This window comes from Columba livia, chromosome 11 (genome assembly GCF_036013475.1).
Source record: "Columba livia isolate bColLiv1 breed racing homer chromosome 11, bColLiv1.pat.W.v2, whole genome shotgun sequence".
NCBI classification, from domain to species: domain Eukaryota; kingdom Metazoa; phylum Chordata; class Aves; order Columbiformes; family Columbidae; genus Columba; species Columba livia.
In genome coordinates this window covers 18,307,443-18,320,554 of record NC_088612.1, presented here as the reverse complement: position 1 = coordinate 18,320,554, position 13,112 = coordinate 18,307,443, and the positions used below count along the sequence as shown (strand labels likewise).

The following is a 13,112-nucleotide window of genomic DNA, read 5'->3' as shown; positions in this document are numbered from 1 at the left end:
GGTAGCTTACTGGTAACTAGTCCATTTGTCTTGGAGATAAAAGTCACCTGTCTCAGGAAGAGTCACTGTTCCTCCACTGGTCACCTCTGTTGCATATTCAAAGAACAGAGAGACCTATTTAAGGCCTGGATTAGTAGAGACACTGTTATAATCTCCCTTGGGAATTAAGCTGCACAGGGTTTTATTTAGCAACACCTGCAGAGTACAGAAGGGTCATGGTTAGCTGGTTTAGGACAGTCATATTTAACCCTTTCCAGCCTTCCCTAGTGATAGTCAGGTTGCTTAGGAAGAAGGGGAAATTTGGGGATCTTCAGGATTTAGGCAGTTTAGTAAATGCTTAGTCCTTTACTGTCTGGTATTTCAGACTCATTCCAACCAGAAGGGCATTGGCAGACTGTTGATGAAAGGCAGGGTAAAAAAGATACATGCCTGTAGCCCCCTGTGCCCCCAGGCTAATGGCATTTCCTTTCTCTGTCTCCTTTCAGAACCTGGATGAACTGGACATCAGTGAAGGAGACATTGTAGCTGTCATTGAAGAAAACGAGGATGGGTGGTGGACAGCAGAGAGGAATGGGCAGCGAGGCTTTGTGCCAGGGTCTTACCTTGAAAAGCTTTGATGAAAAGAAGGCCCAGTCCTCAGACTTTTAATGTATTCTATTACTGAAAACAAACAGCACACAAGGTCTGCTTCAGCTGACCAAGGGCAACCCATAATACTGTCTTCTACATTCACCAGACGGGAAATAACCAACTGACCACATTTTCCTCCTCTTTCCTCCCTGCGCTCTGCCAGCACCTCCTGGCCTACACTGTCTGCAAAAACCATTTGCACCTCAGAGACATTAGGACTTGTGTTTCTCACCACGGTTCTTTCTACCCTCAGCACACTGTGCTGCCAGCATTGCAAAAGTCGGTGTATCTGGGAGGAAAATCCTGCCCAGAACTTGCCTTCCGCACTAAAAAGATCCAGGCAGCACACGGTGTTTCCCCAGGATGGAGGATCGTCTCCAGCCAGGCTGTGAGCCACCCTCACAGTCACAGTAGCCGTGCTCTGTCATGGATCCCCTCCTCTTGCTGCACAGGCCAGGCAAGCCTTTTTGACAGTGGCACTGAAAGCACACTCTGGAAGCAGATAACTTTGATGTTTCAGTGTCTTAGCTGTACAAAGCAAGGAAGAAGCTCTCTTAAGTTATTTTTAACAGCCCCCTTTCAAGTTCCCCTTAGAGCACATGTGTAACCAGGGAAAAACATGGGGAGCCCTTCACTGTTCTTTATCAGAGTCACTGATGAAAATATGAAAAACAATGAATGCAGCTAGAGAGGAGTACCTGAAGGACTGAGATGCATCAGTAGAACGAACAGGCAAAGCCTCCAGCAGTGCGGCACTGCCATGATCCCTCTCTGCTGAGCGCCAAAGGGTCAGTTACCTCCTCACGCAACCTGCACACACGTGTCATCAGTGCATTCTCCTTTCAGCTCCTCTGCCCACCTGGCTGACCCTCCCCTCTCCTGCCCATGGGCTTTTCTGTCTCTTAACTGCTATTTACAGCCTCCGTGTCCCTGGATCGCTGGCATAGACATGTTGTGGTTCCTTTCCAGGCACTTTTAACGTGCTTGTTCTTCAACGAAACCTCTTTAGAAAAGGCACGCTGTGCAGGTTCACTATATTTCACAGATTTCAGCTCTACTGGTCTTTCTAGCTTATTTAAGAACATTTCCAACTGTCACTGTATTTACCACAGGACTGATAGATACTTTCTGCCACTCCTCCCTCTTCAGTATTTTTATACTATTTCTGCAGACACAATGACTTTGTTTGCCAAGGCTTCAGGTCTTAAAACGAACCAAGTAAATGAAAATGAATCAAATTGCGACCCAAAAGGCATGAAAGCAGAGAGGAACTGTTAGTTAAGACACAGCAGGAAAGACAAAGAGGGATTTAGACAGAAGAAAAAGCCATAATGGTCAATGCAATTATTCCTTAAACGAAATAGAATGAAGGTCAGACACACAGGCAGTACCTTATTCTAATTTCTTGCTTCGAAATTGGAATAAAAATTGCTTCAGGTCCTTTTTCTTTAGTTCACTGCAGTCCTTTGCACAGGCACACTTGTTCTTCCCACATTTCCTCAAGTTATTATGCAGCACATCTGCATCAGTGCTGAAGGACTCTTAGTACTTTGCATTAGCACAGGAACTGCAGGAACCTGAAGGGCATTTAAGGCACTAGGTTATATGGACAGTAGTGCTCATTAAGGCTGAGGATGTTAATGACAGGTTTCTGTGACCAGGACCAGACTGAACAGTGATAGAAAGCTGGTCCTCAATAGCCTTCAATTAGGCCATCACATTGTAAATAGTAGCTGTTGAAGACAACTACGACATTGCTCGTTAAGTTTCCTCTCACGCTGTATGTAAAGTATGAAAGATTTAATGTTTGCTTCTTGAACACTCAGTCTTCCACAAAGAAAACTGTAATAAACCAGCAAATACTTAAATAAATTTAGGTAGATATTTTGCATATTACCTTAATTAAAGAGAGAGAGGGAAAAAAAAAGCATTGAGATGCCTCTTCTCTAATTCCATGTGACACACAGATTTTGCCAAGACCCTGCTCTCCCCCGGGGGCCCAGCCAGGCTCACCCAAGCCCCTGCAGTACTCAGGCCTGGCTACAGGTCATCTTTGCTTACATGTACCACACGATCTGCATCACGGACAGACAGCTGGGGGAATGGTGGCTGCTGGTTTTAGCCCATCAAATCATTTCATATTTTTGCTGTTAAACTCAGGAAACCATTTTCCTTTCTACTCATCTCTTCTTCTGCCAAGTAAATACTTTTCTAAGTGCAAGAGGCTACAGATATTTGAAAACCTACCCAGTGTCTTAGCATTTGGGTTGCACATGCTTACTCTAGACTCCTCAGGAAATTAAAAAGCAGTAGCAATGTTTTCTCATTATTTCTCTGCTTTACATTAAGGAATTTGGCTGATAGGCAGTTATCAAGCCATATCTAGGTAGTTTACCCTATCAGTGTGGCAGCACTTGTCAGAAATAGAACAGAGATAACAAGAAATATCCACACCCTCTGAGTCCACCCACATTATCCCCACCCCCAGCAGTAGGAAAAGCAGGAAGGTCAAATGTAGGTTACTGGCTTAATAATAGTGCCTTAATAACAATGTTTCCTCTCTAGTTTGGTAACACTTGAGCAACAAAACTGACACATTTAAGCAATCATTTAATTTTCAGGTAAAATGGGAAACTGAAATGGGCCATTTCCTGCGGGAGGCATTTTTAAACTAAACTCCAACATTTTAGGTTGAAATTCTTTTTGGATAAGCACTTCTGGTAAGTCCCAACTTTAATTACGACTGCCTTTTGTTGGCAGGGAGGCGCCAAAAAACATGCAGGGGCAAACCAACAGTGGCAAAGTTGTGTGTGTGTCCAGTTAGCTCCCATTTCATGGCACTCTCACAGAGCACCTTCTTACTGACACTGCCAGTGCTCTGGCTCTGAGTGGCTTCACAAGCAAGCAGCTCTTCCCAGAGAACAGGGAAAATGCTTTTACCAGCTGCTCTGCAAGGGGAAAACCCAATTACCTAGCTATAGTCTGTGGTTAGTATGTATATACAGACAAACTTAAACAGAAGATACTATGAAGTTATTGAGTGTTTTTTGAGTTAGCACTGCAGGACTTCAGTTTGCACAACAGACAACAGGAGTTTCATGCTAAACAATTTCAAATCTGTAACTGTTAACTCTAGAAGTTTTGACTAGGCTACAAGAAATAGGCATAATCTCTCCATTATATATGAGCGGCAAGATTGGGAGTCATTTCCCTCACAAACCACAGCAGAATAGAAAGGGGCTGAGGTTGACACCTGCTACTCTTCTAGATGGCTTTTGGATCTGAGGGACACAGCCATGAGACTGAGATGAGACAGCATAGTGGTAATCTGTTCTATTATTCCTTTAACTACAACAATAATTCAAAGGTTGGAAGTAGGCAATCCAGCCCAACAATACCTTTAAATCAGACTCAGATATGCATATTATTATCTTTTACCATGTTATTATTATAAAGAGAACAGGAGAATCTGTTTAAAAATAGCATTTAACCACCATCAACCATATATAATTAGGAAATGCCTACAGCAGCAGCATGAGGCCCATCTCTGAACAGAACACGCTTCGGCTGCTGCATGTGGCACTAAGAACCCACAAGGCAGTAGTAAAACTTGGTCAAACAACGCAGCATCAGACTAGAAACAGACCCAGGAGACCCAGCTCTTGGACAGCCAGCACAGTCAGTGCTTAACCATAAAGAAAGGCCAAGCTCACAGGGTGGCTTCTAGCAGTTTGTACAGCTAGTCAGCTGAAAGGAAGAAATCAACCACTTCACAGCTCAGGAGTTGGGAACAGCAGGAGCATTGTGGCTGCTCAAGGTTTGAAAGGTTTGCCCCCTCCTTGAAGACCCTGGATTGAACTCTGTATTAGGAATAACCCCAGCATACTTCAGCCAAAGCACTGACAGATCATGTACTTAAGTCATAAAGAATAGCCACTCTTACCTGGATTCCTTCTTGTCTTGCTTCTTCAAGAGGTGCATTTGAGGTCTGAGTCTCCTTCCCAGACATAATTTTCTAGGCAAAGACTCCCAATTGCAGATCAGACTTCACTGATGACTGAATGCAGTTTAAATGGCACCACATGGATTCCAAGAGGAGATTCATCACAAGCCAGGCATCAGGTGGTATCTAATAGGAGCCTCGCTGGGCATTAAGAAACATCTAAGCTAAGCACTTAAGAGAACCCAAGGGACTCTACATCAGTACTACACAGGTTGCTGCACTGAGAGGTCACTGTTAACCTTCAGCGTGACCAGCAACAACTCTGCACAGTACAGGACCAACTGTAAGGGCCTGAAAAGCAGCATCTACTGCTCAATATCATCTGTTTCCCCTTGCTTTGTTGTTCTGCAGCTTGCAGGGCTGTGGCATTAAAAGCAAGAGCAGTTACCAGCCACAGAGCTACCAATACTTGACATGTCCTCAAACAAACACTATGGTCATTGCTGTTGAGCAATGAGAGCAGGAAGGGGCCCCTAGCTCAGCCTTCACCCTGAGATCCATGTCTCCTTGCTGCCACTGGTTTAAGGGCAAAACCATGTAGCCAAGCCCCTAAAGCAGAGTTGGCTGTTACAAAACAGACCTCAAACCAGCATTATGGTCAGTCACTGCCCTCCACCAGTAGCATTCACCAGCTTCCTAAATTACTGACAATACCCATCACAGGTGTTTTTATGGGGCAGCTGTGATGTGTTGGGCATGCTCACTGTAGCTGAGGCTAAAGGAGAGGGAGTAGCTGGGAAGGAGATAAGTTGTGATGTTGGGTCACATCAGGCTTCTGGAATGCGAATGGCTGCAGGGGCTGACGGACTGGTTGTTGTAGCAGAAAGGATCCTTGTATGGAGTAACTAGATTTATCTGTTCTGTGTTAGCAGTTATCTAATTTCAGCAGCCAGCTCACATTTTAGATGAGGGAAGCTCAGTGCAACAGTTATCTCCAGATTTGTGCACTCCTGGATCATGCCCAGCACAAATTTGATCTGTTTCTAGAATGGCCAGATAATCATATTCCCATCAAATTAGCTCGTGCACATGGTACAGTGCTCAGCCTGTCCTTCTACCAGCTGTGAAAGGGCAGCTGACACCTGATCTGGCACAAAGCCACTTGGTGCAACATTAAGCACACATTTATAGCCTATCACTGCTGTGTGCCATGTGGCTGTGGTATTTCTGTCTGACACAAGGGCCGAAAATACAGATGTACTGTGTTGTCATATTCTGACCAAAAGCAGAGATTAAATCTTGCTTTTAGACATAAAACTCTAATTGAAATCACTGAGACTTCCTAGCAAAATCAGGAGAAACCAGACTCAACATCCCTAACGTTTTTAAAAGGAAAGACAAAATACTCCCAAACCACCAGGCAAACAGAATTTGGCTTAGAATGTAGCTGCAATTTTAAAGCCAGGGGTTTTCACCTCTTGAGGATAAAGAGGGTACTAAGACAATTGGTGGAGGGGGGGTGTGGGAGAGCGGGAACAGATATCCTAAGAGGTTCTTTGAAAGCAGAAGGAATTTTATTTATTAGATCTAAAAGAGTCAGTGTTGTACAGATTTGAAAATGCAAAGCATCACATATAACCCCAGCTTTGTTGCCATTACCATAACTGAACTAAACCACCAAATCAAGGGCAGACATATGGAGAAGCAACCAGTGTATTAATTAGCACAATATTGAATGAACTATAACTACATCAGTGGTGCTTTGACTTAAATTCTCTTTGTATTTCTAGCATTTGCTGCAGCCTTTGCCCCAGGGTAAATGGACACACAGTCCAGCTAAAGAAATTCTAGCTTGAACCTGAATGAAATTTCCTGAGAGATTTTCCAAGGAGTCCAGGCTAAACCCTTTAATAGAAAAGTGACAGACTTTGTGAAGCAAAGGTATGACTGCAGAGCAGTCGTTCCTCAGTTTCCCCATGCATCACAGGGAGTTTGTAAAGCACTTTGATGTTACAAGCTGAAAATCTTTCTGGCACTCAAAGTATTTTTGTGATTGTGCAACCCCAGACTCAGTCCGAACAAGCCAGCATTAGGTGGTGGTCAGATCAATATTTGCAATGGAAAATCTTGTACAAAAGGACAAAGAATTTTGTGTACACATTGCTTGTTTTGTAATATGACTGGTTGGCTCTTGGGAAGATGGTTGCAGACATAACTCTCAATGCAGGGAGCACGTGGGGGAGCTTAGTACATTCTCTTCCACTCTGCAAGGACACAAACGCTCAACAGCTACAGCTAAGGAATAATTGTTCTGAAATTTTAAGCTGAAAACAGTCCATGGAAGAACTTCCTGGGAAACCAGTGAACTTTAACCCTCCCAGGATGAGAATGTTAACATAAGCATGAATGGGAAAGCTTTCAGTGCACTGATAGATATGAGAAATGCTTTGTCTTTAGAGAAGGGCTGAACAGCCCTCCTTGTGTCTGAACCCCTTGTGAGGCAGGGAGACGTGAGTGACAGTAGCTTTGTTCTGCTACCTGGCAGCTAAGGGTTTTACTACGGTCACTGCTCAATTCAGCAGCCATGGGGAGATTCAAAACCCAACAGAAACTCTTACTCTAGGGGTAAAAGGGACAGCTTTTTTTAAACAGAGCGCCTATCAGCACAGGTCCTAAATGTCAGTTATGTTTGCTGAGTCTGTGTACTGTATCCTCAGTGAACCATTTCTCAATGCTGACAGCTTTGTTTCCCGCCCATGTATACTAATACCACCAGCCTGAAAGGGTGGTTTTAACCTTTTAAAATGGATATTGTACTGAAGCGCTGGACTATTAGCAACAAGCACACACCCCAAGGATGGGCATTCTCCATGTCTTTGAAATGCCAGGAGCACCTAGTTCTTCTACAGTACTTACGAGGAAATGAAGTCTTGCATATTATCTGTGAGGTGTTTCATAGAGGCCTGGCACACGACTACACAATGCAATCTTCGCCACACATTACTTACCCTTCTCTTAATCTTAGTTGACAGCATATGAACACTACCCATTTACTTGAGTTCCTGGCAGCCTTAGTTAGTGGCAAGCATATCTTACTTCCATATTTTACTGCTTTCTTTGTCCAGATGGAAGAAAAGTTTCAGAACTGTATTCAAAAGCAGTTTTCTGGACTGATTTTTACTTTATTCTACAAAACAGACTGCTTTGACACACAAGGGATCCGAGATGCTCTCAAGTCGCCCAGATGCTTAAGTATTTTATTTGCATGAAGAAAATAAATTTCAGCTCTTCAGTCAGAGCCTGATGCACCACCCACCCAAGATGAAAGCAAAGCTGTCCATTCTCTGGAGAGTCAATAGGGATAGCTCTGCAGCCCCACACTGCTGGGGCTCACCCATCACCAGTTGTAACCCATGTTTGCAGGCTTTCCTCTGGCAAAGAGAGGTTTTGACTCAAAAGCTTTGATGTGAAGCATGACTATTCAGGATCGTGAGAAGCAGATGAAAGCAAAAAGAAAGAGTTATCCATTACAGAGCACTAAAAAGCTGTAACTTTGCAGAAGTGCTTCTTTGCTTGTTCCACCAGGGTCACTAGATGAGTCCCAGGTAGGTTGCCAGACTTGAGCTCTGATAATCTTCCATTGGTTAAAGTTCATGTCCAGGTTTGGTCTATAAAACCTGGCCAGACTTCCAGGTTATTGGTAAACTGTACTTGATGTTAAACTGCAGTGTAAATACAGCACACAAACTACAGTTGAACAGCTACCCCGAAGTCTAGGCACAGAGGGAAACAACAGCTGCTGCCAGGTACAGATCCAGCAGGTTACTGCAGTCACAGCAAGGACTAAAAGGCACATGCCTGGACTAAACATGTATCATGAAAACAAAACCTCTATCATGAAGGCAACTGCCATAGAGAGGAGGAAACAAGTGGGCAAATTCAACATCTCAGCTATCAGGCCATAAAACCTGCCTGGGGGAGTAACACATGGCCAAGGAACATCTGTACAGCTGCGCTTCCCTAGTACTTCCTGCTCCTCCATCTAGTAACAGGTGACCTGTGATTTTTGCCTTTTGAGCACTAATCCTTACGATATGCTACACAGAAGGAAACGTGACTTGCTGTGGGAATATCTTGGTATTTTTTTGCAGATACTCCTTTCACCCAGAAGTAGGAGAGAAGGGCAAAGCTTACACCTACTGCTATGTGGGGCACAGGCAAACTACAACACTGGCCCATCAAAATCAGATCATACCTAGACCTCCAAAAAGCAGCAGCAACAGAATTCTGGTATGTGCCACTGATGTTGCATTCTCCTCATCGGTCCTAAGGCTGGACAGCATCACAAAACCTGAGATGCACAAATATTAATAGCAAATCCAAGAAAGAGCCCAACAATAGAAGTGAAAGATCAGTAGTGAAGCAGTCTAGAAAGGTAAGAATGATATGTGAGACAGCAGGAAACAGGATAAGTGTCAGCATCTTATCACCCAACAGCTACGCATGGCTTAGGGCAACCAACAAATACTGTTGCTACTTCATAGGTCACTGCATCAAGTTCAGCAGTTTGGCAGAGGAAGCTTTGTGCTAGCACCAGTTCAGATGTAGTATAGATGTCAGTTGCTTTTAGCAACACACCAAGCATACATAATGTTTTTAAAAATGCTGCCCACAAGAGCTCAAGATGAAACAGATCAGCTACAAGAAGGTGCAGGGATCAGCAAGGAAAAGATTACCAAGATGAGTTTTAAAAAAGGATGTGGAAGTGGGAGTAGGCTTATTATATGTAGAAAGGGCAGCTGCTCCACTGAGGGAGCGTGGAAAAACTGAAAAAGAATTGAGAGGCTCAGGTGGCAGCCTGCTAAGCACCGCATTCACTCAAGTGTGTGTTTATGCTACGGGACATAGCGCATAGGAAAAAACAAGATTCACTGCTCTTAAGAAGCTTCTGTTGCATTTCAGTGGGATTTTTCTCTAGCTTTTTAAGTTATCACTACCACTGTTATCACAAGTACTTATCTCAAACATCAACTAAAACTTCAAGTACTAAAAACCTCACAATCAAGATAGATTTTTTTACTAACTTTGTTAAATTGAGCTTGTTAGCTCATTTTCCACCCCTGTTTAATACGACAAACACCTTATCATGCCTTACTAGACTACAATCCGAATGAGATTCTCAAACTCACGGTTGCCGAAAGGCAGCAAAGCACAAGACTTGCACTGCAAGGTACTTAAAATATTTTTTTTAATAGCTGCTAGAAGAAACAAAGCACAATTAAAAAAATACCCTTCAGGCAACCCTAATCCTGTATGTTAAAAAGCCTGGATGAGGTCAGGCTCACGCGCTGCAGGCAAGCTCCATGCGGCATGTACATGTTCAATCATTCTTTCAATAACTTCCTGTGCAGTCTGCACTGAGCCCTCGTTGCCTCTTCAGCAGAAGGCACCAGACTCCGGCAGTTCTGATGAGCTGCTACTCGGGCTGTGCAGCAAGGGCTAAGTAAACATGCTGCTGGCTGTTTGAAGCTGGAAATGGAAGTACTGTCAGAGACCAGAACCAGCCGCCCCCTTAAATAAAAACACAAACCTTTCTCTCTCCCCAAGTCACCCAGTGTTGCTGGTACTAACAGCTTCCCTGGCTGAAGTAGTAACTGCTGAAAAGAAGGTGCTAGACTTCATAGAGAGCATTATCAGCATTTGACAACGTAGTGAAACATGAAAATGTAATCAATGTACTACAGTGTAATCAGCCCTAAAGAGCTTTTATCAAGCTTATCAACAGGATACCGAAGATTATTTTTTAGTTCTGTATTTCCAATGCTGTAAGATCTTACTGTAACAGAGCTGAATTTTGGTAGACTGCACTACAGAAGACAAGTCACATCAGATTAAGCAGGGGGATAAGAACATCCTACATATTGCATATTCCAAAAAGTTAAATATACAGAGGAAATATCTCAGGAGCAGTCAGCTACATCTAAAAACTAAGAAACGTGACATTTTGCTTGCAAAAGAAGTAGCAGGATTGCCTTATACTCAGCTACAAGATAGCCAAGAGGAAATCCTAACAGGAACTGAAAATGTCCAACACAGAAGTCAAGGAAAAAGAGCTGGAATGAAACTAAGTCATCTCCTGTCTCCTAAACAGACCTGGCAGATACAAGCATATTAGAAAGACCAAATTGCATTAGACAGGAACACTGGTATCACTAATACAAAGCTTATTCATCCTTTCAGGGAGAACAAAAGTATTTCCTGATGTATCAGCCTGATTTCACTTGCTGCAATTTCAGCCCATAATTATTTTCTTTCAAGAGTCACAGAAAACATATTCAAATACGTGAAAGATTTTACCAAACAAAGGCAGGAAACTTAACATTCTTCTTGCTGGAATGCTAACCTGAAGAAGAAAGAAAAAGGCAGTTAATCAGCGATACTAAAGTTCAAGGAGAAATTAGGAATTCATGTTTAAGGTGTTAATGAGAATGGTGTTCAAACTTAAGTTTCAAGAATGTAAACTTGCCAGGAAACACAGGAAAAGGGGCAGTGAGAAAGATAAAGGGTCCGAGCGCAGACCAGAGATATTCAGCAAGTCAAATTAACACATGGCTTCAACGGAGTCTACACAGCAAACTACAGCACTGCTGAGCAAACCAATCTAGTCGGGTACTGGAAACAATGGACCTGCGGTAGTTCTCACATTAATAAGTACAGGCTAATTTATAGTATTTTTCTCACTCATCTTAAGTAGCCCCTACTAAATCGCGTGCTGCCGTGGCTTAATTGCCTTTGATACTTGAGCTTATCATGAACCAGATAGTGGAGGTAACTTTATACTACAGTGCAGATTAAAGTCCTATCTAAATAGGGTTCAACAGTGGCAGCTAAAAAACAACTAGCAACCAAAAATGTACTAAATGTACTCTTCCATCTTGCTCACACCTAAGGTTTCAGTTTTTTCTTGTTTTATTTTTGTGTTGTTCATTATGCCAATCAAGTTCACATGGGAAAATATTGCTGTGAATGTTTACAGGAGCCCGAGTTTCACTATAGTAAAGCTTCATGTAAGAGTCCCAGTGTGGGTAACTTAAAAGCAGAAATCTTGCTTACCAGAGTTATTACTCAATAGACAGGACTATGCTGTTCAGATTTTTTCACTAATGCGGTTCCTTGTTCAACAGCAAAACGACCCCCACTCTAAGCTTAAAAAATAAACCAAACAAAAAAAGCGCCACCCCCCCAAAAAACTAAACAAAACCCAAACAAACCCCACAAACCAAAAGCTCATTGCAATGCAAACCTTGTGACTCAGGTAAAGAAAACACTAAGGATGCAAACCTTGCTTAAACTATTCATGAATGAGTGAAGCAGAAAGGCATATGGCTTCACTAGCTCACTAAAAGAGAAACAGTTTGTAAGAGCATTCTCTTTCACCCACAGGGCAGAAATCCAGTCTCCTACTGTCATTTTTCTAAGCACATAAAGCATTTGCTAAAACCAGGTTTTTATTAACAGCACTAAGCAGCGTGGACCCAGCATATGGGGGAATTCAGTCACATGACGAGTAGAAGCTCTTCTCGGACACAAACCAAGTGTTGTAAATATACATACTTCAGTTTTAGGAGAAATCAAGGGGTTTTATGTAAAAGTGAGAAATATTCCTCACATGGACAGCAAGCAGCTGAGCATACCAAGACATTTTAATACTAGTGCTTTCATATATTTACAATGGAGCAAGCTCTCCCTGTATATTCACCCAAATACAGTGCTGTTCTACTGCAGGTGAAGTTAGATGCTAAATAAGCCACAATTTCTACTGAAATAGGCACACAGAACAGCACTTCCATGAATGGGTGCAACAAACTACATCTGCATTTAGCCTGTAATGCACAGGAACAGCATCCTCCTGACAAGCAGAAGAATCTGCTTTGCTTTCATTTTTTAAAGCTTCTAACAGGACACAGGCACATGAACTAGAGAATTTTTCTCCAGAGTTACACTGGAACCAAAGACTGGATTCCAGAAGTGTGCTAGTTTGCAGTTCCGGAATTCTAAGCAAACCAGATTTATAGCCAATCCAAGGCTTTTAGTGCTATGCTAATAATCAATATTAACCAAGCTAAACTATACCGAACTAGTAACAAATATTTAAGTTCTCTGACATCTGATCACCTTCATAATTTCAGAAGTCTACATAACCAGAAGTGATGATAGAAGGTGTGGTAGCAGAAATCAGTATTATCTTAAACCCTACATGAAAAATGGTGTATGCCCCCTTATCCAATTATGAATCCCACCGTCTGCACTAATCAGCACACAGTAACCCAAGCACATCTACAGTATCAGATCACTCAAAGACTAAGTAAAACCACTCAGCTCACAATACAACTGTAGTCATGTCTGACTACTAAGGAGATACTACTTGTTCCCCATTTCAGCAAGTTATACAAAATGCAATGTATTAGACCCTCACAAACACATCCAATGCAAGAAGGCTACTGGTTCCTAGAAACAACTAATCCACAACAACTATAAG

General features: G+C 42.6%; 1 protein-coding gene across 2 annotated transcripts in view; it reads left to right on the top strand.

Annotated features, from left to right (window-relative positions):
* PSTPIP1 (proline-serine-threonine phosphatase interacting protein 1) overlaps positions 1 to 2,557 on the top strand; it is a 47,375-nt gene extending 44,818 nt beyond the window's left edge. For both annotated transcript variants that reach the window (XM_005500972.3, XM_005500973.3), the window contains exon 15: positions 486 to 2,557. In XM_005500972.3, the coding sequence (XP_005501029.2) occupies positions 486 to 617 (132 nt within the window). In that variant the 3' untranslated portion in view covers positions 618 to 2,557. The remainder of the gene's footprint in view (positions 1 to 485) is intronic.
* Positions 2,558 to 13,112: the final 10,555 nt, after the last annotated feature.